Source organism: Mauremys reevesii, linkage group 2, assembly GCF_016161935.1.
Source record: "Mauremys reevesii isolate NIE-2019 linkage group 2, ASM1616193v1, whole genome shotgun sequence".
Classification (NCBI taxonomy): Eukaryota; Metazoa; Chordata; order Testudines; family Geoemydidae; genus Mauremys; species Mauremys reevesii.
The window spans coordinates 150,304,964-150,331,096 of record NC_052624.1 but is presented as its reverse complement, the minus strand read 5'-3'; the positions used below and the strand labels follow the sequence as shown (position 1 = coordinate 150,331,096).

General features: G+C 43.3%; 2 protein-coding genes across 6 annotated transcripts in view; one reads left to right on the top strand and one right to left on the bottom strand.

The window, feature by feature from the left end:
• The window catches only part of ANTXR1 (ANTXR cell adhesion molecule 1), a 193,416-nt gene that overhangs the window by 17,676 nt on the left and 149,607 nt on the right, over window positions 1–26,133 (top strand). For 4 of the 5 annotated variants that reach the window (XR_005595222.1, XM_039527926.1, XM_039527929.1 and 1 more), the window contains exons 4-9: window positions 5,388–5,469; window positions 7,155–7,188; window positions 9,194–9,273; window positions 10,525–10,593; window positions 12,596–12,676; window positions 22,016–22,076. Coding sequence is in view for 4 of the 5 variants with exons in the window: in XM_039527926.1 (XP_039383860.1) it covers window positions 5,388–5,469; window positions 7,155–7,188; window positions 9,194–9,273; window positions 10,525–10,593; window positions 12,596–12,676; window positions 22,016–22,076 (407 nt within the window). In the remaining variant the exon portion in view is untranslated. The remainder of the gene's footprint in view (window positions 1–5,387; window positions 5,470–7,154; window positions 7,189–9,193; window positions 9,274–10,524; window positions 10,594–12,595; window positions 12,677–22,015; window positions 22,077–26,133) is intronic. The other variant, XM_039527927.1, reaches the window with a different exon arrangement.
• The window catches only part of GKN2 (gastrokine 2), a 129,762-nt gene that overhangs the window by 86,033 nt on the left and 17,596 nt on the right, over window positions 1–26,133 (bottom strand). The gene's annotated exons all lie outside the window — the stretch shown is intronic.

Here is a 26,133-nt window from a genome sequence, read left to right as displayed (position 1 = left end):
CCTCATTGACTATCCTCCTACGCCTTCCTTTACCTGAACTGTTCTCCCATGCCTTTGTAATGATCCCTACCATGGGTTCTCAGCACCTGGGACACTGAGCACCACAGCAAAGACCTCTGCCACTTGAGCAAAAAGGAGCAACTCCATTAGCTGGCAGCAGTAGTAGGCTATTCTCTTCTAGAGAATATTCAGTTACTAGAAGGGGGATGCTTCACAAGTGTGTTACATCTTGTCTTGTCCCTGCTTTCCCCATCTATCTGAGTGTGCATATTCTTCAGAGCAGAAAAGAGGTCTCACTCCAGTTTTGTAAAGCATTGTGTAAACTTGTCGCACTTGTACCTGATTTTTAATAACCCTACATTAATAAAGTGAGCCGGTATACCAATAGAGCAGTTGAATTTGAACGTCAGAAAGATCAAGTTTGGAGCAATTGTTTTGAAAAGGATCTTCTTTTTGTGGGTAACTGCAAGAACACCAACAGGAATTCTATTGGGGTCTTGCTTTCTCTAGAGGATTCTGAGTAGAACTAGGCATGCAGGGTGGGAGTGGGATCTAGCCTGCGGAAGGGTAAACTCTAAAGACTTGGGCTGAGATTTTTCAAAGCTATCTAAGGGATCTGGATGCCCAGTTTCCATTGTAGTTAATCCAGATCCCTTCAAGCAGCTTTGAAAATCTCACCTTCAGAGAATAACCCTCTGCTTCAAGATCTTATTCTCACCTTTTAGGACCATTCATGGAGTTTACTCACCTCTTCTCTAGGGGCGAGAGAGCAAATGGACAGAACAAGAGTGTCTCTGTTTGTGCAAAGTGTGGGAACTACGGTCAATCTCCTGAGAAACATTTGTAGGTGGTTCCTTCACCATTCAAAAAAAGGAAACCCACCCCCCCTCAAATAACCTATCTCCCCCTGCCATAAACCAAAGCACCCTGACAGCAGGTTTCATAACTGCCTAATAGCAGAGGGAGCACCTGTGTGCCAGATTTGGACAGCTGAATATGTGCCAGTTCTGATCTGTCTGAAGTGCACATGCTGGTTGCTTGACTTTGAGCGTATTGAAAGGGGAAGAAAGGGAGAAATTAGAGCAAGACGTTGTTCCCCCATCATAGGCCTGTCCTTTGATTTCCTTCCCTTTTCTCCATGCTGGAAGGGGAGGAGCGGGGTTGCTTTCACCACCAGTGCAGAGAAGCCCAGCGCTTTCCCAAACCCTATTTTTCTGATCTCCAGTTCACCTTTTTCCAAACACTTTGTTTGGGGTCCCTGTACTATTATGGAAAGTGCCTTGAAGTGGGTGAGGGGTTGGAATTGACTGATCTGTATAATTACTGAAAGGCATTTGTGATGAATATTAAGATTAATGAGAAGCCTTTGAAAGGACTAAGGAGCCATAACACAGGCAAGCAGATGATTTAGGTGGGTTGGGTGTTTTTTGACTGGGCCAGTTTATAAGCATAACACTTTTGGAAAGTATTCTCATTGTTCCCTCTTAGAAAAGCGATGGGAGTCTTTTCATTGATTCCCAGTGTAAATTGGATCAGGCCCCTTTAATCACTACAGTTTCCTCTGTTAACTTAATTGCCACGTGGAAGAAAAAATGTGTAACACATGCGAATGCTGTGTGAATAGCATATGTTTTACATATTGGACTTCTCTGAGATTACATACCAGCATAGCTCCTGTTTAGGAACTAATAGGAAACTGGCCACTTTCCTATAGTATAGTCTACATGCATACCAGTCTAAAAAATGCTATTAAAACTGGCCAGTTGGGGCATGGAATCTACTCCTCCGCCATTTACCATAACAATAGAGGACAATGAGAAAATTAATTTTATTTAACTCGATTATCAGACGAAAACCTACCCCCCTATTGAATGGGCAAGGACACTTTTGCAAGGCTGCATGTCACATACATAAGAAGACCTGCTACTTATGTATGTGAAACCTTTGTTTCCATATGGGAATGTATAAACTTACCCAACAGATGTAGAAATTATGTTGATTTCAGGCAGGACGGTAGTGTGGCACTAGCTAAAATCTAGCATGCTGGCAGGTGTAAGTCTTCTGTTTCGATTGGAGGACTGACAGGTAAAATGTGGGTCTATTGGCGTGTATCATCAGCCTTCCTGGTGTATAGCTGTGTGCAAAGGCTGTAATTAGCAATGGCCTTTTCTTTTACTTGGATTTGTAAAAAAGCATCTTTGGGTGGTAGTTTGGATGAGCCTGTTTGGAAAAGAGATGCTGCCAGTGTATGTGAGATCCCCAGCAGAAAAAGTGAATGAGGCCCCGTTTGTGAAGTGCTGATGCTCTGATTCAGGACATCTCTAAAGCACATGCTCAGCTTCACCAGTGTCCAAGGGCATCTGGAGGTGACCGACACTCTTGGGAGGCTCTCGGCCTCTTATAGGACTGAGCTGTTAACAAGGAGCATGAGCCCAGAGAAAATGCCAGGTGGGAGGAACCTTAGCATGTGAATTTAAAAATCATAATTCCAAACTGAAAAGTTGCTGATCGATATTAATGCAGAAAATGTTTTGGTCGGCATAGTAACCCTGGGCTTTGTTATTAATTTGAATTGAGAAAATCTCCCCCCACTCCATCCCCCATCCAACTTTGCCTTTAGTGTCACAGGTGACAATGACTCATTCAGCCCCCAGTCCTGCAATCTGTTCCACAAGGGCAGATTCCCCTCACCACCCTGCTAGTGCTCTGCATAGATTAGCCGTGTAGATCCAGTTGCAGAATCGGGGCCAGGCAGTGCCATGTATATTACAAATCAAAGAAGCTTTGATTATCTGGGGTTTATTAACCAGAGGATGTTACCACCGAAAAAAGGAACCTTTTTAAATGAAAACATATGAATACTTAGTGCTTGTAAGAAGTTGAATCGTTCTGAAAATTTTACTTTGGGAAAATTTGTTTGTTAAAGGATGGGGAATCCAGTTCAGATAAAATAAGATCTGATGTCCTGGAATTTCCATCTCATCCTATCCTATTTTGAAAGTGCCCATCAACGTTAAGACAAGCTCATCCTTGAATTAACTCCTTTGAAATAAATGGAGATGAATTTGGCCCAATTTATCAAAAGCCAAACTGATTTGCCAGAAGCTGGGAATGGGTGACAGAGGATGGATCACTTGGTGATTACCTGTTCTGTTAATTACCTCTGAAGCACCTGACATTGGCCACTGTCAGAAGACAGGATACTCGGCTAGATGGACTTTTGATCAGACCCAGCATGGGCGTTCTTTGCGTCTTATGAATTTTTAGTGTATTTAGGACAGATCACTTTTTCAATTCTTGTTTTTCATTTTTCTATATTTTGTTCCTTTAAGATCTACCAGTAGAAGGGTCAAAGTATCCTGAAAGTCTGTTTTTTTGAAATTCAGAGCCTCACTATATCCTATTTGGGTGATTCACTGTATCCTAAAACTCATGAAAAAGCCTGTATTTCCAGCTGGGGAGAAGTAACCCCATAATTTTCAGAAGTGAGCTCATTTCTCAGAGAATTGCTGCCCAAATTTGAAGACTCAAATGGTACAGATAGATGGAAGCATGGAAATTTTATCCCCAAATCCTTTTTGGTTCTTGAATTCCTGGAAGAATCCTGGACCCATACAGCAAAAGAGATTTAGAGCCATGTGGCTAAAAATCTCTGGCATTCAGGCCTGCAGAGTTAGTCTGGTCCTGCATACAAATTGATTTAATCTAGTTCCCACGAAGATAGCATTAGTTCATTCAGAGATCCCCCGCATACCACAAAGACTTCATCTGGGCTTTATAAAAACATCTAAACTGTACTCAGCTCTTACATGTTGGTGTCTGCAACTCAGTGAAACGTGTCTGTCCCCCCCCCCCCACACACGCTGCTTAGCTTCTGATTGATCAGTCACTATGTCTGGGTTTCCAAAAGATTAAATGGGACACCCTGAATCTTAAAGCCTTTTCCATTAGCTCATTAATCCTGAAGTCGGGTTTGGCTGGGAGTGGAAGGCATTGTATCCAAATATACTGGAGCCTGCCGGATGATCATATACAGCCAGATGTAAGTCAGCAGCTCCACTTGTCTCGCCACAAGATATACTGGGGCTGTAAAGGGAGTATGAGTGTGGAGAAATACATATGCCAGAATATCACAGGAGATGTTTCTGTCGTGGTGCTTTCTCCAGGCTGTGAGACTAGCAATGAAAATCGACTCTGATCTAGTTTTCACACCCCTAGAGAGAGAGGGGCAGTCAAGTGTTCCCCTGTTACCACTTAAAAATAAAATTCTTAGGTTACCAAGACTGGCCGAAGTTTGTACTTCACTGCCTGACCTGCCATTATGTAGCCAATGGAATAAAACGTTTCTTCGTTATTTACGTAGCACAGATAGATGGCCAAGAGGAGGGAACTAGGAGCATTCCCGAACGTAGCAATTTTCTTTCTCAAATACCTACCTTTAAGGCAGGGATTTAGATGCCCAAATTCAGCTCCCTTCGGTTCTTTTGAACATTCAGACCTTAAGTGCCTTGTTGGAAGTGGGATACATGCTCCGGAAACTCTGTTGACTTCAGTGGGTGGGTGCTGCAATCCACTGCAGGACCTGAGCTCACTGGACTATGTCAACATTTATTTTTTTTTAGATTTTTAGTGGCTATTTTTGGGCTAAGAGTGTACCCTGCTAGTTGTAAGGCTGGCGTGTGCCAGTAAAGCCGCCTGATTTAAAAAAAAAAAATTGTGGAGGGGGGGAGGGATAGCTCAGTGGTTTGAGCATTGGCCTGCTAAACCCAGGGTTGTGAGCTCAATCCTTGAAGGGACCATTTAGGGATCTGGGGCAAAAATCTGCCTGGGGATTGGTCCAGCTTTGAGCAGCGGGTTGGACTAGATACCTCCTGAGGTCCCTTCCAAACCTAATATTCTATGATTCTATGATACACGCACAACGCACTACACGAGAGTTCTCCCATTGGCATTAAAAAAAAACCCACCCCCACAAGCAGCATAAGCTGTGTCAGCAGGAGAAGCTCTCCCACCAACATAGCACTGTGCACACCGGCACTTACGTCAGTGTAACGTATGTCCCTCAGGGGGGTGGAATATTCACACCCCTGAGTGACACAAGTTTGCTGACAAAGGCTGTCGTAGTATAGCCATTGCCTTCCACCCATCTGCCCACACGTCAGATCCTGACCAACCTGACAGTTGCTAACAGAATTCTCTGCACCTTGAAGTCTTTAAACCACAAGTTGAGGACTTCAGTAGGTCAGGGGTTTGTTACAGGAGTGGGTGGGTGAGATTCTGTGGCCTGCGTTGTGCAGGAGGTTAGACTAGAAGATCATAATGGTCCCTTCTGACCTTAAAGTCTAAAGTCTATGAGAACTAAGGGAGCGTCTGTCTTAATATTTCAGGGATCAGATACGTCAAGGCCTAGAAGAGCTGCAGAAAGTTCTGCCGGGAGGCGACACTTACATGCATGAAGGATTTGAAAGGGTGAATAAACAAATCTTAAAGTCTCTACAATGTCTTTCGGCATGGGGGGCTCAGAGTGCTTTGCAAACACAAATTAATCCATGAAGCCATAGAACACCCCCGGGGAGGTAAGTGGTATTATCCATGTCTTAATGGATGGGATCCTGAAGGCAGGAATATTGAGGAACTGGTTTATGTGGGGAGGGGTGTACATCATTCACCCTGCAGACTTTAGGCTGGAATATTATCTCCTCAGGCTATAGTATCTTCCTGTGCCCCTGCCTTCAGTGTTGGGCGTTCCCTCTTCAGGAGAGCGATCGAGGGCACAGGACAGCTGCACCTTGTCCACGCAGCTGCATTTGGAGCTATGCTGCTAACAGGGGGGCAAGCTGCAGGAGACCCTGAAGCCAGTAAGGGCCTTTGTGTGGATGACCTTGGCCTTGACTGGATCCTGCAGGTAGTTGGCTAGGTTTGAGGGCTGGCCTCACAGCCTGTTCCATGGGGTGGTTAAGCCACCCCACCTTGTAGTCTCTCTCCCTCTTGCCTTGCCCTGCTGCAGACTTTATTAGCTCAAACATTTGCATGCAAACCACACAGGATTTCTTTATCCCTGTCTCCCACCTTCACTAAACATTTTAGAGGCTTTTGGAAGCGATTATGCCCCCCGATGAAGATGAATTGCATTCCTGTAATCCAGCACATGGGAAAATTACAGTGCATTCCAGGCTGCAAGGAGAGCTAGCCAAGATTTGGTTCTAGCCAGAGATGAGCCTGAACAAAACTCCGAGACCCAAACACCCCCAAACCTTGAAGGGGTGCTCAAAATCAAAAGCCAGATCCAAATTCAGCAACCAGAATCCCAGCTTCAAAGAGGAGTTCAAAGCCCAGATGCAGACCCATCTCTTAATTCCAATCTCCAATACACACAGAAGTGTTTGACCACTGTCTTGCAAAATCTGCTTGTTCATGTGTAAAGCATAAGATGCAGACAGAGGAATTTCCACATGAGATAAGTTTAAGACAACTCCTGCTAGCTCACCCCATTTGGATGAGCTGAATTAGAGTGTAGGGTGCACACGGTATCCTTGTACTCCCTGTCTGTCTGTGTGTCTCCCTCCGCCTATTGTCTTATCCTAGACTGTTAGCTCTTTGGAGGCAGGGACTGTCTTTTTGTTCTTTATGTGTACAGTACCTAGCACAATGGGGCCAGGGTCCATGACTGTGACTTTTATGTGCTACAGCAATAGACATAATAATATTAAGAGCACACACAAATTAGCCCAGGCATTAGGCTGGGGCTCCCAAATTCATTACAGTCAATGGTGACGCTCCTGGGATAAATTTGACCGTGACACACTAAGTAAATGATGAGGTATGCTATAATGTCCATCTCACGGGTTGGCAAAGGGAACATGGGTACAAAACACTGTCAGGATACATGCAGTGTGAACCCCTGGCTCTTGGAACTGAGCCTAAGCAGAGGGAAATGTAAAACTGAAAACAAAATTGTGCAGCCTAAGTTTTTTGCATGGGGTTACAGAATATAAAGGGGACATTAATTTCAGAATGAATGTTGCCTGTGATAAAATGCAGTCTCCAAATATAGTATCTTTGCTGCCACTTCCAAGTTGTTAGCAGGTCAGTTAGGAGCAATCACTAAGTGTTATTCAGTTATTGCTAATGCTGCTGTTTGGCTTTAATTTCAGGCAAGTGAACAGATTTACTATGAAAATGTGCAAGGTAAGACTGTGTTTTCCCTGCTCCCCTCGCTTTTTGTCTGTGTGGTTGACTTCAGTCCTGGAGCGTAAACTTACTACAGGACAAGGGTGTGACTGTTGCTTTTTGCAGAAATTCAATGTTATTCAATGCAGTTTCCCCAGAAGAGCAATAAAGGACTTTGAATACATTTCATATTGAGGACTGAGGGCCAGTTGTGTAAAGAGGCAGATTGGTGTTTTGATGTTTAGTGATCCCTCAGTGCTTAAAGTGCTTGATTCAGTGTCTGGTTCCATATGGCATTGCATAACAACAAAACTTCACCGTGCCGGTCTCAGAGTCTGTCTGGGAAGCTCAGCCCCATTAATTCCCACCTCTCCATATATATAATATCTATATATGAAACTATACCATTCCAGTTTTGTAATGTTTTTCTCTCACACACACACACTCACAGTGCAGAGGTACAAATGTGATGATGCAATGTGCAAACCAGTGGAGAATCAGACACACAATTCTGCAAATATTGGCCTATGCATTTTGTATTTTCACGAGGCCTGGCATTCTGTTTTCTTTGTACTCATTGTGCTTTCCATTGCTTTTCATCAAGTCATTGCTCTTTTATTGTTGCATGGTTGTGTGAGAGAACCTTTTTATTAGTCTAGGCTGGGATTTTCAAAGGAGACTAAGCGAGATAGGTGCCCAAATCCCATTGACTTTCAGCAGGAGTTGAGTATTTGATTTCCTGTAGGTGCCTTTGAAATTCACAGTCTTACCCGCTAACACCCTCATTCATTTCTACAAGGACATTCAGTGTCCCATGAGTATAGGCTCCTCCTTCCGTATTTATAACTCCCCAAGGTCAGGAACCCTGGCACAGGCTGTGTGATAGTCTGGTCACAGAAACAGAAGGAAAGTTTGTGCCTGTCTGCAAAAGCAAATGGACCCAAACCAGACCGTTCCAGCAAAAGTTGTTTTTTTCCCTCTTCGTCAGCACAGACAAATGCCCATCTGTTCATAACTGCATGAAAATCCTCCTGATGACTTAGGACATTTAAAATTAATTAGCCAGATTTTCACTTTTTCAGAAACAACCTTCAAATTATATTTAGCGTTTACTAAAGTGAAGTATCAATGTTCACGTGTAATGCATGACTGCACAGCTGTTTTGGATTTATACCAAGTGTCTGTTGCCAGAAACCCAAATTAATTCCATTCAGTGCTGCTGTAAATTTACACAGAAAGAAGCCCATACAAGCCTGGGCTACAATCGATATTATAAAAGAAGATTACAGTCTTCTTGTTACAACTCCATTGTCAGTATATATGGTTGAAAGGATGAAGAGGAATTAAGCTTTTTAATAATTTTCCTACCAAAGTCTCATTAGATTCCAATTCAGCCTTAGAAGACCTAACAATAAACTGAAAATCTCTGTTGGTTTAGAGAATGGATAGATAGCATGCATAAAGGCAGGAAATAACTGGAAATGTTTTCAAGAAATTTGTAAATGGCTGCTGTGCAATCAGTCAAATCTGTTTGAAATATTAAAATATTTGTTTACTAGGCTCTCAGTTTAGAGTGATTCAGACATCTTTTGGAGGATCACAATATAAATGCCCAGAAGTCTGATAGATACAGTAGGAGGGTTGCCAGCTCTGACTGAAGCTATTCTGGGAGATTTTTTCCCCCCAACATGATATAATGTCATTTTCTTAAAATATCCTACTAAAATCTTCCAGATTGTTTTCAATAGTCACCAGGAGATCAATGCCAAGTCTGGGAGACTCCAGGCCAATCCTGGAGGGCTGGCGCAGTAGACAGGTGCTTTATTAAAAGTGGTCAAAAATTTCCATTGAAACTTGGGGCCTTGTCAATGTAGGCTGTTAAAGAGAGGTGAAAGATATAAAGTTTGGAATATATCACTTCTGACCTTATCATCCCATTACCGGCTCACTGGCTAGGTTTTTGGTGCACCGATTTAGTCCTATGGGCTCTTTTTGTGAAAGATTTTTTGTTTAATTTATGTAGGCTACAGAACTGCTAGTGTCATCATTGCACTGACGGATGGTGAACTCCACGAAGACCTCTTCTTTTACGCTGAGCGAGAGGTAAGAGATTCAAGGCCTGGCTATAATGCAATCACAGGGGTTTAATCTAACTAGCGTTTGTACTGGAGAAGAGAAGCTGTAGCAGTATGGGCTAGCCATATGAGTAATTACCCAGTGTTCTGGGTGGGCTTGTACAGCTCGCGTCAAAGTCTGTGATGCTATAGCTTATCTGCTAATGGTATCTGAACTAGCTACATTAAAGCTAGCCTGGATATACCTACATGTACCCTGTGATTGCAGTGTAGACATACCCTTATGGTCCATGCTCTTGGGACAGCACTACCAGAGTTTCTGTCATTTCTGCCAAAACAAGAGATGTATGCTAAGGATGCATGTGTTTGTAGGGATAAATACTAACTAATAGAAGCAAGATTTCTGCAAGGCTTTCAGACCACAAGATTTCTGCTCAAGTTTTTAAAAAGCACTTTGAGTGTTGATCGCTTCTGAAAATATGTCTGTAAGTGTCACGGTGGGAGCTGCTGGGCTCTTTTGGAAAATTTGACCCCAATTTTTGGTGCTCCATACTTGAAAATCTGGCCCTGCGCTCTTTTGAAGAGCTGGCCCTGAAAGTCACCAATTCAGTAACAAGACCTTGCAAGAGAAGTTTTCCTAATGGACTTTGAATACCAAAATACTTATAAGTAAATGGTTTAAAAAGAAAATTGAAAAGAGAAGATTTTTTTGTGCAAATTCTCCACCTCCCCTTTTAATGATATTGTAAATAACTAAGTGCTATAGCTCTGCAATAGCTATTGTACTGAAATGCCTCCTACACTAAGTATGAGGAGATACCATGGTTATCATGGATCCCAGGAGCAATACATACTATTTTTTTCAGGGCTTCCACTGGCCTTAGCAATTATATAAACTTTGAGGGCTGAATCTGTTTCATTTGTTTTATACTGCACACTTTCAGTGGGCAAATGTTAAGTTGGAATGGCTAGAAATTGGATTTGTTGGGTAAAAGAATGGATAAATGTTTTTGTTTACCATGCAAGTAGCTACTATAGGAATAGACAAACCTCTGCATCTGCAGGAGAGCAGAATGTTAAAGTCAAGATCTGCTATCCAGATCTGAGAGAAGACTTTTAATTTTATCCCTTATCATGCCCCATGTCCTTGAATTTGAGGAGAGTTCCACTCACAGAATGACAGCAAGACGGAGATATTAACAATACAATTACAAATGTGCCAAAATCTGCAGCTGTAACATGTACCTGTTTATTTAAAAGATTTGCATTCTGGTTCCAGGCTAATCGATCTCGTGACTTGGGAGCCACCGTGTACTGTGTTGGGGTGAAAGATTTCAATGAAACACAGGTAAATGAGTCATTCTTTCCATTTTTGTTTGGAATTCTGGCAAAGGTGGACTATATGCTGTCAGTTCACAATAATTAGACTCCCCCTAATTATTATAAATCTTTCTAGAGTTCTGCTTCCTTTAGGACTTGCCATAGTCCCCAGCCCAAAATACCCAGTGCTCTTTCTCCCCTGAATAATAAAAATGAGTCTCGTTAATGAAGAAAGAGAAACTTATCAAACTCATCTCATCGTGGATTTAGCTACAGACCCGGGCTAAGCTTGTTGGAAGGTACAGTGAAGAGCCTGATGGTTTCCAATGAATGTGGGGCCAGGATTGAGTTCATGCGGGACAAGTGGGGGTTTCATTGTTTTGATGTAGGCAAGGAAAAACTCGCTGGTTATTACTGGTTTCAAGTCTGAGTCTTCGGCATTTCATTTGAACCTCAAATGAGGTTCCCCTCAAGGCAGCATAAACCCCATGTCACCCCTGCCCAAAGGAAACACAAAGAAAAGCTTTCTACTAACTCCTGTGAACCAAAATCACTGAGTATTGCACAGCTCTACAAACAGCCAGCAAGATCCAGAGATGGGCCTGGTCTGCAATGAAGATTGGGATCCGAACTTCAAAATGTGGTTGTGGTTGTGTTTGGGGGCAGGGTTGTGGTTCAGATCCCATCCCTAATGTAAGATGAGGCAAGAAAATAAGAGTATTTGTGGAGGTGGTGAGAAATTAGATTCCCTCTCTACGGTCTTGTCTACAGTGCAGTTGTTCCATGGTAACTGCCCCACGGCAGACCCCTCATGCAGACAGCTCGCAGCTTTCCCTGGTTTGTAACCAGGGTAGACCTGCAGTGGTACATGACACTTTTTTACACTGGTGAAGCACATCTATATTAGAGGTTTGCACTGGTGCATTTACCATGGGTGCAAAAATCTCCAATATAGACAAGCCTTATGCAGAGGGAGGAGAGAGCACCAGCCATCGAGACGGGCACAGCCTGAAGTCATCAAGGCATTGGAGAGGTTAACTCGAGTTCAGTGATAAAGCCCCACTGTTGTTCGAAGCCCCAGAAGCTTCCGCCAGAAAGACCATAGAGAATGAATTCAGGAAGCTATAAATCCACCCATTGACTGTAACTGCTATATCTTGGTTTATGATCCCTAAGCAACTTAATTACCTTGCTTCATAGTAGAGGGGAGCCAATAGCCTGGGATGTTCCCTATGGGCACAAACCTGGAGGGTGTGCGTGTTTGTTTTAAGAGTTGTCTATAAATGTTTATTTTAATTCTGATTATACATAGAACTGATCGACAGGGATGCCGGGGGGGGAGGGGGAAAGGCTTGCAGGGCTTAGAGATAAGGGTGAGGCTAGTTCTCTGCCTCCAATTTGCAATGCCACAGGGGAGGCTGAGCCCCAGGCAGTTGGGCAATGTTACTTCTGCTATTTGAGAGAATTATTAAAACAAATGTCACCGTCGCAGCAATAAAACTTGATTCTGCTCCAGCTGCTTCATGGAGAGCTCCTTATTCCTGAGCTGGGCTCACCATTCTCCTTAACCCCTAGCACACCAAAGGCGAATAAACTTGTCTTTCACCTCCTCCAGTGTGGCATTCCTGGTCTGTCTCTCTCCAGCCAAAGGGGACCACAAAATGCTCATCTGCCACCTGTGCTTTGTTTCCCCCGCTCCTCACACAGACCCACCGCCTCCTGCTACCTACCCACTTTCCTATTGCTGCTGGCTCTGTGATCATTCACCCTTGGGCATGTGGCCTCTGCTTCTCACCTGCCAACTTCAGGAAACCTTCTCTGACTCCCAGCACAGGTCCCTTAAAATAAACCAGGCCCATGGTATTACTGTTAGCTAATTTCTAAAGAGTTACAGCGTACTAGCAATTCACACTCCATTGAGTATTGATTTTTATTTGCAAGTGGATGCATTTGAAGAACTCCTTTTAATTTGCTGATGGCTGGCTAATTTATACCATTGTTGGCTTTTCTATTTTTTGCTGTTCTGTCAGCTGGCTCGAATCGCTGACAGCAAGGATCATGTCTTCCCAGTGAATGACGGCTTTGAAGCCCTGCAGGGGATCATAGATTCTGTGAGTATTAATTTTGGCTGTATGTGTGTGGACGTGTATGCATGTGTGCGGTGGCTGGGGGAACCTGTCTATCATACTCTAAGTGACAGGTCATCGCTATTGTATTGCTTTTTAAAGCTGTCTCTGCTTTAGCTGGAGGACAAATCTGATTCTAGTATTACCACGTTGGAAGTATCTGGTACTTTCTCATCTGATATGGTTTAAAAAAAAAAGGTGTGTGTGTATGTGGGGGAAGGAATCATGAACATTTTTCCTGATTTTTCCTTCCCTCTGAATCCCCAGAAACAAAGTAACTGAAATTTCAAACATCAAAACATTTTGCCCACCTTTAGTCTCTCATCCATTACAAGAATTACTCATTCCTGTGAGAAGTTGTAAGTACAGCAAGTGCTGGTATTCCCATTTTACACATGGGGGAAACTGAGGCAGTGAGAGGTCACACAGTGAGTCAGTGGCAGAGCTGTGAGTAGAATCCAGGATCCCAGGCCCCTGGCCTAACCATTGAAACACACAGCTTCCTGAAACAAAGAGGGGCCCCATTCTGCTTTTTTTCCTGCTGCTTGTTGTGTCCTTCCTTTGTTGGCAGATATACTCCGCTGCTCTGAGTTTTGGTTCTCTGTGGTATTTCTCCTCTTCACTAAAGAAAGCAGAGCATGAAGATGATGGGGAAATAGGAGATGGATTTTCCTAGCTTGCCTGAAGTCCTAAAAAGGCAGCCATTCTCACTCAGAGGTTCATGGGTTGGGCCTCCTTGGAAACAGGACATTTCTCTGCTTGGCTACATTTCTCCTCTAGAGTTGTTCAGTTGCCTGGGTTTCCCATGTGTCGGCTTCAGCAATAGGAAGCAGACAGAGAATTCATAGAATTATAGAGTTTAAGGCCAGATGGGACCACCAGATCTTCTAGTCTGACCTTCTGTATATCACAGGCCACCAGCACTAAGCCAAAAACCAAACTAACCTCCTCTTGGAGGTGGTGACACTCTAGGATCAACAGCCCCCGTCCTGATCAATAGGAGTTTTGCCATGTGCTTCCCTGGGAGCAGTATCAGAATCCAAAGAGAGCTGTAGAAAATGGTAATGCAAACCCTGGACTAGCATACAGGTCCCAGAACTAATGTACACATCCCAGCTATGCTTGCTTCACTCATGCAAATATTCTCATTAATTTCAATGGGAATAGGATTGGGACCTGTAGGGACCTTCCATCTCTGACTCCAGTGGTTACATAAGTGATCTCTCTCTCCTGCCATCCATCTCCACCCTTTGACAAACAGAGGATAGGGACACCATTCCTTACCCATCCTGGCTAATAGCCATTAATGGACTTAACCTCCATGAATTTATCTAGTTCTCTTTTAAACCATGTTATAGTCCTAGCCTTCACAACCTCCTCAGGCAAGGAGTTCCACAGGTTGACTGTGCGCTGTGTGAAGAAGAACTTCCTTTTATGTGTTTTAAACCTGCTGCCCATTAATTTCATTTGGTGGCCCCAGTTCTTATATTATGGGAACAAGTAAATAACTTTTCCTTATTCACTTTATCCACACCACTCATGATTTTATATACCTCTATCATATCCCCCTTTAGTCTCCTCTTTTCCAAGCTGAAAAGTCCTAGCCTCTTTAATCTCCCCTCATATGAGACCCTCTCCAAACTACTAATCATTTTAGTTGCCCTTCTCTGAACCTTTGCTAATGCCAGTATATCTTTTTTGAGATGAGGAGACCACATCTGTACACAGTACTCAAGATGTGGGCGTACCATGGATTTATATAAGGGCAATAAGACATTCTCCGTCTTATTCTTTATCCCTTTTTGAATGATTCCTAACATCGTTTGCTTTTTTGACTGCCACTGCACACTGCATGGACGTCTTCAGAGAACTATCCACGATGACTCCAAGATCTCTTTCCTGATTAGTTGTAGCTAAATTAACCCCCATCATATTGTATGTATAGTTGGGGTTATTTTTTCCAATGTGCGTTACTTTACATTTATCCACATTAAATTTCATTTAATTCTGAGTAATCCTGTCTGACTCAATGCATTTCCAAAGCCTCCCTGGGCAGAGCAGGGAAAGCAGCACACAAGGGACTGTCTGGACCATTAATTAAAAAGAAAAAAAAAGTGTAAAATATTCCAAATGTTCTCTAGGAAAGGATCTATTTGGGGATTTTTTTAGTTTCCTTTGCTCACTTGCAACACTTCCATAGCTATTCTAACTGGATTGAGTTGCCCAGGACTATGGTGCCGGATGGGGAATCCTTTTAAATGTGTGTCTATGTACTGGCCATTTGGTATGTTTTTTTGTTGTTGATAAAACCCAGAGCAAGAAAAGTTAGCTTCATACAAGGGATCTAGGATTTCTGTTTTTTTCCAATAGTTACATGCTATCCTGACCACATGGTATCAAGCAAAAACGATTCTTTCCAAGACAAGCTCTGTTTCCCCCAGCTCTTTCTCTTGCTGAAGGAATATGATCCCATATTACTCATTTTCCTGACATTTTGCAAATGTGGAGCTGCTTTCCCCAAATTTTCTCTGGAATGATCAGGTGTTGTCTGTCTTTTTAAAATCTTGGTTCTCAGCCTGGCATTCTCTTTGCAGCTATCTTTAATGAAATCCAGAGGTGGCTTTCTGACATTCTCTCTGTGGCTGTATATGATAAAACATAAGATTTCAGTCTTGGGTGCCTAATTCAGAGCTAATTCAGTTAAGTGCTGCTCCATTTACCAGCTACACCAGAAAGCATAACTGCTGCAGTAAGTTTGTGGTGGGATTGTGAACAGACAATGATGGTCTGTCTGAAAAAACATGGGAAATTCCCTGACAGGTGATTATGCTTTCTGGTGATTCCTACTGTATAGCCAGAATGTGCCACAAATGCTTCCAAATACACTGAATGCCCTGATTATTCATCACTTTTAACGGGGGCATCACCAGAACAGCAGCAACATGGACTGTGGAGTAGGGAATTAGCAGCAAAAGAATGTCAGAACCTGGAAAGGTTCAAGCTGAAGGAATTGTAACACGAATACAAAGCAGTGAGAGGACAGGTAGTTTGAAGACTAGCTTTGGGTTCTTATCGCAGTGTAGAACATAAAGGCTTTTCCTTTGCGGAACAGAACACTTCAGTGCAAAGCAAGCAAACAAGGCACCCGCGGTGGGCTGAAATTTGGCTTTGCTCATGGCTGAAAGGGTGCACCTCTGGCAGCCTGGCAGTGACACCTATCACTGCGCATGGGCACTGGTTCAGGACCACTTCTGAGCAACAGAGAGAGACAAATGAAAAACTATGGGGCTGAGGGGGTGGGGAAATGCATCAGAATTTCTTATTTTCAAACCCCAGAAGTGGGTTTCTGGGTTTGTTCAAATCTCAGGCGAAGCTTTGGGCCGGTAATATTGCGTGAACCACCTTTAACTGCTGTGACAGCTTACCCCCCACTCTGAAGTGCCACCTGATGTACCGGGGTACCACTGAGCTCGTCTGTTTCACCAGTCGGGGCTCCCTTCCATTGTCCTGCTGAGCCAGGCCCTCAAGCCTCCTCCAGCGCACACACAGGTAGGGACACACCCAGCTGCAGAAAGACACAGACACTGAAATCAGCTCTGCCTGGGAAGACTCAGCACTTAAGTACACTCCCCCTCTGGAGTGTAAACCGACAATTGTATGGTCTTGCGCAGCACAGAAAACTGTACAGTGTAAGCTTATAAAAATCACCCCCTCCTCAGTGTGGAGGAAGATATGCATAGCTTCCTTTTTAAGGAGTAAGGAAAATAAGGCAGACACCTGGTCCCTGTGAGCTGGACAACAATTCAGAGGAACAAAGTATTTTATAGGTTTTTTTTGTTGTTGTTACTGTGGTTTCCATGGGAATTTCTGCAGATCGTAACTTGTCAATTTAAAGCAAATGGAGCAAGACCTAGAGTGAAAACCTGAAGCTCAAATTCATCAACTGCTCAGGACTTCTTTGTCTGGTATAAAGAGTGCTCCAGGCTGTGAAATATAGAACATCATGAAAGTTAGGATAGGATACCTTTGTCATCTCCCTTATAGCCTGTAACCTAAACAATTTAGTAACACAGCTATGACTCAGAAGCAGGAATGCTCCCAGGTCCTTGCAGTTTTCTGCAGCTGAAAACTCATTTCAGACATGGAAAGGATTGTATCTCGAAAACAAAAAATGAAAACAAGATACTAACCATATATGACTATACAAATTATGTATGTGAGGTTAAGAAGGCAGCTGTGAAAAAAAGAACTAGAGGCAGAATTATATTATCATCTATATTCCTATTGATTGGTACCCTTGCATAATTTATTTCTCCTCTTTAACTTAATACCTTGCTTGTTCATTACATTTCAGCTTTATACCCACACAGGATTTATTGGTCTCTACTGCATTCCCAATCTCTTCATATCTCAGCTCTTAAATTTGTTCTGTCAGTGTTGCATATACATTTGCCATAGAAAGTTTTAAGATGGAAAATTAAACTCTCCAAGTGCTGTATGTTACACAGATATCTGAACTCCTATAGGAAAATGGATATACCCAAAGGACAAATCTTATCCCAGAATCCACTGAGTTCAGTGAGAATCTCGCATGTGCATCTGAAGAACCAAATTGTTTGTCCTTTGCCAAATCTAAGATGCCCCATTATTTCTTCTTGAGATCATCATGTGCTTTTGTGGCCAGCTTTTCATATGGGCCTCTAAAACTATGTATGCAAATATTTCTTGTGTGTCCACCAACATTTACAAGTCACATGAGTATGCATACATAAGGATAGTGAGAGACAGTTACCTAGTTTGCAACACAGGGTTCGCATTGTTTAGAATCCATTTTGAAAATTTGGACCAAGTGTGTATATTGTGCATTATGACATGTTTAATGTTTACAATTGCTTTTCAACATGATGTGTGGTCACATCTCACACTTCTTCCCTCTTCCCCCAAATCATCTCTGAAGCATGTTGTTTTTTGATGTACCAAATGCTAGCGATGCTGGAAAGGAAGTATTGTATAAATAGAATTAAATTACTGTTTTGTAATTGGCAACAGACATTGTTTTGCAATGATTCACCAGATCTTGGGTAATCAGTACCTAGACTCAGACTACAGGTCATTCACACTAACGGACATATGCAGTACCCCGCCTCTAAACTTCCACATCCTGTTTGTTCATTAAAAAACCTAAATTCAATAAAACCCCTGTTAACAGAAAACGTCCTCCAGCTGCTGTGCCGAAGAAGCCTAGGTATAAACTGGTGGGCCAACTCACCAGCCAGTGCATCAGATGCTGTTGGGAGCTTTATTTGAGTTTCAATCCCTCTCTTCAGCGATGGGTTTATTCCTCAAAACAAAACAGTCCAATGCAAGTCAACAAGTTCCTTTTCCCCTGACCCAGGGTCTCCTGCAGATCTCCCTCCCAACTGAGCTGTTTGTTGGCCTTGATCTAAGGACCAGGTGACCTACAGGCTATCACCCAGGGCCGGTGCAACCATTTAGGTGACCTAGGCGGTCGCCTAGGGTGCTGACATTTGGGGGGCGCCATTTTCTTCGGCAGGGACCGTGGGGGCCGGATCTTCAGCCGCCCCGGTCACCACTGGCATTTAGGTGGAGGGAGCTGGGGCAAGGGAGCGCGGGGAGGGCCGCTTGCAGCAAGTGGGGGGGGGGGGTGGCACGCAGGGGAACTCCCCGCCCCAGCTCACCCCTTCCCAGCCTCCTCCCCGAGCACGCCAGGGCCGCTTCACTTCTCCCGCCTCCCAGGCTTGCGGCTCCTAAGCTGATTGGTGCTGCAAGCCTGGAAGGCAGGAGAAGTGAAGCAGCCACGGCGTGCTCAGGGTGCTCGTGCACGGAGCAGGGGTGAGCTGGGGTGGGGGGCACCTCAGGGTGGAGGGGGGAGCTGCCACGGGGGGGCACCTCAGGGCGGGGTGCGCAGGGAGGGGAGGGTGCAAGGTGGAAGTTTCACCTAGGGCATGAAACATCCTTGCACCAGCCCTGCTATCACCTGATCCCTGGCCTCAGACCCCTCACCTGGGAGGCTGTGGGTTAGTCACAGGTAGGGCTAAGCCTGCCTGTCTTAAAGGGTCATTCTACCCTGTGATATGAAAAGTGCTTAAGTATCAATCTTCCGTGAGAACCCATTATACAATATTTACATTTTCAAAGTTCTTTACAAACATTAACTAATTAACCCCTGTGAGGTAGGGACATGCTTATTATCCCCTGCGAATACATGAGGAAATGGAGACAGTTGAGCCTAAGATTCCTTGTTCTGGAGAGCACTTAAGCATGTGTTTCTCTCTAAGCACATGCCATTGAAGTCAATGGAATTTAAGCGCCCCTCCTCCCCCCCTTTCTGTCCATTTAAAGCATTCTTGCCTTTTTTTCCCCTGGCCCAAAGACCACGCAGCCAGGCATTACTGAATGAGCCAGGACTGGAGAGACGGGGTTTGCCAATCAAACACGAGGCTAGATTTGTCTTGAGTAGGATTCAGCACTAGGTCAGTTGTACTGAGCACACTGTAGGAGTGATTTATACTAGGTCTTCTGCTTGGGAACGGACGGAACGCTGTCACACTCTATTTCATTGGCTTGTTTGAGCCAGGTTACCTAATCCCTCCAGCAGTGTACATGCAATGCAAGCAAGAGCCTTCCACCACCCTTGAAGGGAGGAAAGCAGCAGACCTCATAAAGCCTACTAGGGCATATCTTGCTTATATGTGAAGTCCTTTGATACTATTGCTTCTCATAATGATGAAACGTGAGGACTGTTGGAATGATTACTTAATGCTGCTGGGACTTCATTGTGTTTATTAATGATGTTAGGATACTTAGAGTCATGGATCCTTGTCTTTTTATTATTTTAAAATCTAAATAAATGCAAACAAATATTATCATAGGTATTCTATTAAGTCCTAAAGGTCAGCTCAGAGGTGGAAAAATACAATTATTTTTGTACTACAGAGTACAAAATAATACAGAAATAAGGCTGGTTTGAAAAGGAATTAATTGTATTGTTTTTTATTTGAACTTTGTTGCGAAAGTGTTTATCAAGCTATAAGGTTTGTTTTCCCCCCGCCCTTCCTTTTTCACCTTTTCCCTTCGTCCTCCATGTTTCCATTTTACTGCTGAAAAGGGGGTGTAGGGAAAGGAAAAATTGAAAACCAAAAGATTTTTGGTTTGGGGTTCCACTGAAAAAAGGCAAAACTTAAGAAGAATAGACAAAAGTGTGTGAAAAGTTTCCATTTTTGAAACAGAGCCATTTGTCAATGAAAAGAATATTTTTTTTCCTTTGAAAAATGTCAACCAGCTATATTACGTTGACTAGTACCTCCCCTGCATGAATGGTCAATGAGGCCACTTGTGGAGTAAACTAGTACCAAAATCTGGTTTTAGGAATGGCTAGACAGCACCCATGTGGTATCTGGCAGGCAGCATATTACAACACCTACCCACCTCTAATCTTGAGTGTCCTTTCTCTGATTCTGCTTTCAGAGCCTTCTTTTGCTTGTTGATTGTGCTCTCGACTGTGTAACTGCTGCTTCTCTCTCTTTCTCTTTTCGTTTCTCCCTTGCAGTTCCATCTGACTGGCCTTGTTCCTCCAAAGCTGCTCCTTTTCCCTATGCACTGTCAATCTGTCAGCAGGTCAGAAGGACCTGGTTCTCTTCGGTCCCTGGTATCCCAGAAGACTTTGGCATCACTGTTTCTGAGTGACTAATAAGCCCTTCAAAAAAAACAACAACCCCCAAACAAACCCATAACTATATCTGCACCTTTTGGCAAGCAGGTATTTCTGACGCATGGAGCCTTAATTACAGTGAAATCCTGGATTGTCTATTTTCTTAACATAATTTATTGTATTAGCTGTAGTTTGTTCATTACAGATATTTCAGTTTAAGGTTGGGGAAAGAATTTTGCTGCTGGATTGAGTTGTGGTGCTTGGCCAACATTATCTGGCCTCTCAGAGCTGGCTAGCTTACGTGCTGCCTCTCCAATGTCCCGTTCCAGAATGGGGCTGAGCAGTCCCAGTTCCTTGTTAAGGCCCCCAAACCTGCAAAGACTTACACATGTGATTGTGGAACTACACATAGTGCGTATAGTGAAGCATGTGTATCAGGCTGTGCAGCATCAGGGCTGTCATTGACAAAGAACAGCTGGATCATTTCTAACACGGTATTTGAATAGTACTGCTCCCAACTGAGTGAATGGCTGGCGATACGCTCAGCCCAATGTTCCAAAGGTATGCATAGCTTGAAACTGAACCTGTGGCCTTAGGGGAGATGTCTACACTGCAGTTAAAAACTCACAGCTGGCCCAAGCTGGCTGACTTAGGCTCACAGGGTTGTTTATTTGCAGTATAGATGTTCAGGCTTGAGGTGGAGCCCAGGCTCTAGGACCCTGCAAGGTGGTTGGGTTCCAGAACTTGGGGTGCAGCCCATACCCCAACAGCTACATCACAATTAAACAGCCCCACAAACCACGGTCAGTGGTCTAAGGGTGTCTAATTGTAGTGTAGACATACCCAGAGACTGTTTACACACAAATTTGCATCGGTTTTATTAAACTGGTGTAGACCTGTGTAGACACACTTATTTCAGTTTAGCTTAAAACCGTTTGTAATTGAAATAAGAGTCCCCACAGGTACATTGGCTTAAAAACAAACCTTAAGTTAAATTGGTGCAAATCTGCATGTGGACAAGCCGTTAGACATAGGATATGTCTACACTACATCTATGACAGAGGCACAGCCATGGTGGTGTAGTGCAGTCACTTTTTGCACAGACAGAAGGGGTTTTCCCATTAATGTAGTCAATCCACCTCTCCGAGAGGTGGTAGTTAGGATGACAGAAGAATTCTTCCATTGACCTATCCACCTCTACATAGGGGGTTAGGTTGGCTCAGGGTGCAAAATTTTTCACAGCTCAGAGCAACATAGGTAGGTCGATCTAATTTTAAGTGAAGTTCAGGCCCTTGACTGTAGGCTTAGGGGGCTAGATTCTCATTTGCACCATTCTGGCAGTGTAAATGGGTGACATTTTCAGTGAGAAGGGGCATTAAGGTAAATGAGAACAATGAGTCCTCGGAGTCCAGAGTTTTGCCTTAATGTAACTTAAAAGTTAGATCAATAAAGCTATGTCACTCAGAGGTGGGAAAAATTGCACACCCTTAGTGCTAAAGCTATGTAGACCTACCCCCTGGTGTAAACATGGCTAGGTCGACAGAAGAATGCTTCTATTGACCTGGCTACCATTGCTCGAGGAGGTAGAGTTCCTACATAAAATATCCTCCAAGATATTTTATCACATTTCTTCTTTCTTTCTTGGCTTCTAGATTTTGAAGAAATCATGTATAGAGATTCTTGCAGCGGAGCCTTCCAGTATATGTGCAGGAGGTAAGTTTAAACCAGTCCTCCGTGTTTACCAGTGCAATTGTCTCTATCCATCGATCCCTGATCCCTAAGGAGCCCAGAACAACTGAGTTAACTGGAGTTAATTTCTAAAATATTTTGCTACTTTTGAGGAATTTCACAAAACAAGATTTTTTTTGTCTCAAAATGAAGGAAATTAAAAACAATCATGCTCAGTTCTGAAAACAAATCTTTGTTTGATCTAAATTATGATCTTAACTCAAAGCAGCCCATTTTTCATCAAACAGTGCTAACCTTTAAGCAAAAATGCTGTGAAATTTCAAAGCCAGACTGCAAAATCAGATCATCTTTGTGAGGAGACAGATTTGGAGGTTTTCAGATTTCACTGTGAATATTTCTTACAATCTGCATTACTATAAACAGTACACGCTGGCAAGCAGCAAACCCCTCTAGGTTAACCTCGCATCATATATTGTCAGAGTATAAATCAAGTGTGGGATTTTTTTCAAAGCGCTCCGAGTTAGTCTCACCCTGCTCCCATTAAGGTGAATGCTAAAACTCCCTAGCAGGGGTGGACCTTGAACACAAGGTTGTACAAAAATTTGCTGGAACCCCTGAGAATGATTGTAAGTGGCCAGTTAAGACACCATACGCTTGACTGACACTGAATTGTGCTGATCCCTTTTTCCAGTGCTCATTCTAATACAGTTACGCCATTTACTTTGTGGATTAAAAATCCCTGGGAAGTATTTCTGTGTTCAGCAAAATCCAACGCCAATCTGTACAATCTTGTATCGAGCTGTGACACTTTGAGTAAGTTTCCCAGACCTGAAGAAGCACTCTGTGTAAGCTCAAAAGCTTGTCTCTCTTACCAACAGAAGTTGCTCTAATAAAAGTTATTGCCTCACTGCCATGTATCTTGAATATTATGGGACCGGCATGGCTACAACTACACTGCATACAAAATCCAACCCCCTGAGACTGGAGCTTGAGAGATGCTCTGAGCATTGTCCAGCTACTCTCCATATGATTCCAGATCCAGCGTTTCCCCATGAATTTTGCAAATTTTGCAGAGTGGATCCCAGTTGTTTAATGCAGAACAGTCCACTAGATAGAGGGGCCAGGACCAAAGCCAAAGTGTGCAGAGCAACACAACAAGTCAATGGTGAACTCTGCCAAAAAAAATGTCCATTTCATAATTTTGTAGCCCAAATAGGAAAGCCAGTTGTAATAAGTTATTTTGTGTTTTCAGTTCAGAAGTGTCTGATTCATCCTTCTTGAGTTTCCCACTATTGGAGTGACTGGGCATCTGCATTGCTAGCAATGAATTGATACTAAGTTGTATTTAATAAAGAAATGATCATGTTTTAATAGCAAAGTCAAGGTCCTGAAAAGAAAATGCAGATAACTTTTGCATTCAGTTATCCTTACTGTCATTTTTGGTTTTAGTTAATGCTGAGACTTAGTTGATCTGAGTTTGTTTGTCTAAGGCTTATTATTTTGCTATATGCCCCCCCTTCTGTCCATTTAAAGCATTCTTGCTGAAAATCTGGACTGCATCAGTAATGACCTCTTTGACTAGTCACCCAAAAGGACTACAGAGCAATTTAAAAAATGCTATTCAAATGATATACAGGAAACTCTCTATTCAACACTGAAATGCAGTTGAATCTGGGCTGGACACAACAGGCACTTTGGCAGAGCATAGTAACAATGTATAAAAGTTTTGGGAAAGAAGTGAAGAAGAGTACTAGGTCTCACTTTATATTCCATTTATACATAGTTTATGAAGGGCTAATAAATACTTAACAGATGATTTATTAACTGGTTCATCAATTGCAATAGATGGTTATAGTGTCCATAAATTACTTATATTCATGGTTTATAATCTGCAACACCTTTTATGTGCTCAGAACTATCTACACCACTACATCTATAAATCATGTCACTAACGTGCTTGTAACATCTATTAGCCACAGGCAAACCATTTACAAATGGAGCAGCCTTAATGTGACTGAATACTGTATCCAATTGAAACAGCAGAAGGAAAATATAGGAAGACATTATGTAATGACTCAAGTTAGAAATTGGCCAAGCTGCCACAGGGGGAGTGATGTTAACCCTGAAAACTGCCAAGGGACTTTTTACTGAGCGCGGTTACTCATCCAAGACCGCAGTGTTATGCCTTTTTGGAAAGAGAGCATCTTGCACAGTGTGGTGCCTCTTAACACATGCTGGGTACCAACTGAATAATAACACAATGTGCCAGCAATGCTAATTTGAGGAGCAAGTTGTTATTGCTTGGTGGGTGAAATGGGGCCCAAAATCCTAAAGTCTGGGTTCAGACAAAACCTGTATTGAGTTCAAAGTGCAGTGGGAGTTTTCCCCAGAGTGAGGATTTCAGGCTTGAGCTCACAGCTAGTAAAAATGCAAAGAATTATATACATCTTAATTGAATTAGTTCCTCTGAGAATTACAAAGGGATGAATTATGGCAGCTATAGCTCACGGTCTGTGTGAGAGAGGGCACTATTCCCCCTAGTGTGCTTATGTAGAGCGTGGCTGTAATTTGGCTGCAAGCCTGGGAAATGCAAGGTGGGGGCCCAGAAAGGATCTAGACTAGATCGGGCTGTGATCCCCACACCCTGTACATATTAGAATGATGTCACTGTGAGGAGGGCTGGCTACACCTTCTTGTCCTCTCTCTGGTACCCTGGAGGATTATGATTTAGGACATGTCTACACTGCAATCAGGAGACACACCCGAGGTAGTCAGATGAAAGCTAGCTCAAGTAACAATAGTAGTGATGCTGTGACAGAATGGACGGCTGCAAGGACTAGCCCCGGCTGCCTGGGAACATATGTGAGAGCCTCTGCCCATCCTGCCTTGGCTTCATTGCTGTTGTTACTCGAGCTAGTTTTGATCTAGTTATCAAAGCTAGCTCGGATATGCCTACATGTGCTATAGCTGCAGGGTAGACATTACTGTTACGCTGGCACCCTGGCTCCAAACACTGCAGCTTGAGCGCTGTATCTTGTGGTGTTCAGTGATCATGCAGTACTGAAGGTGCTTGCAAGAGCTCTGCTTTATTCTGTATCTGCTTCCAACAGCTTGTGCCTAAGAAGAGCTTCACAGTGTCACTCCCAGACATTCAGTCTGGGAAGCCCAGGCCTTAAAGGCACACTCCCCAATACCACACACCTCACCCCCACCCTAGCCTAGGTCAGTTAGCAGCAGCGACTCCCCATTCTGAAAAGTTAGTTTCCACACTTGTTGGTTTTGTGTAAATATAGAAATGTGATAGTCATCGCTGGGCTTGTTAATTACAATTCCAGACTGGATACCTTATCACAAAGGCTTTTGTACTCTTCTGTACTTGTAATCCCATCCCATATGATTTCCATAATTGCGCCTAACGATTTTACATCCTCCACCCTCCAGAGCTCAGCACTGCTCCCTTTGTTCTTCTTGAATGAGCTTGGACAATACACAGTGGGATTAAAAGGCAGCCTGCTTGGATAGATGTGCTGGGATTGTTTGCAGCTGACTTCTTCCTGGCTATAAGAAAATGAGACCTGGAACACAGCCCAGATTCCAGAGCGAATAGGCTATCCTGACAGCTACAGTGCAGGAGTCCCTCAGGGCAATTAGATAAGGTGGCTTCTGTAATGTACAAGGAACAGCTTTGAATCGGCAGAAATTTGCATCGGTTTTGCTGCTTAAGAAGTTTAAATGGCACATAGGAGTCTTAATACAGAGCTCGGGTTATGATACACTGACTGCTCCTGCATCTCCTCTGAGATAAAATTGTAAATGTTTTGTCTAGGTGAGCCACAGGCTATGTCTACACTATGGACTTTGCAGTGGCACAGCTGCGTCACTGTAAGGTTGCCTTCTTTGATGAGATAGCTGCTCTGTGTCGACGTGAGAGAGCTCTCCCACCAGCATAATTATACCACCCTGAGCGAGCGGCTGTAGCTGTGTCTCCCACTGATGTAGTACTGTGCACTCCGGCGCTTTTGTCAGTGAATCTTATGTCAGTCAGAGGGGTGTTTTTTCACACCCCTGTCCAACACAAGTT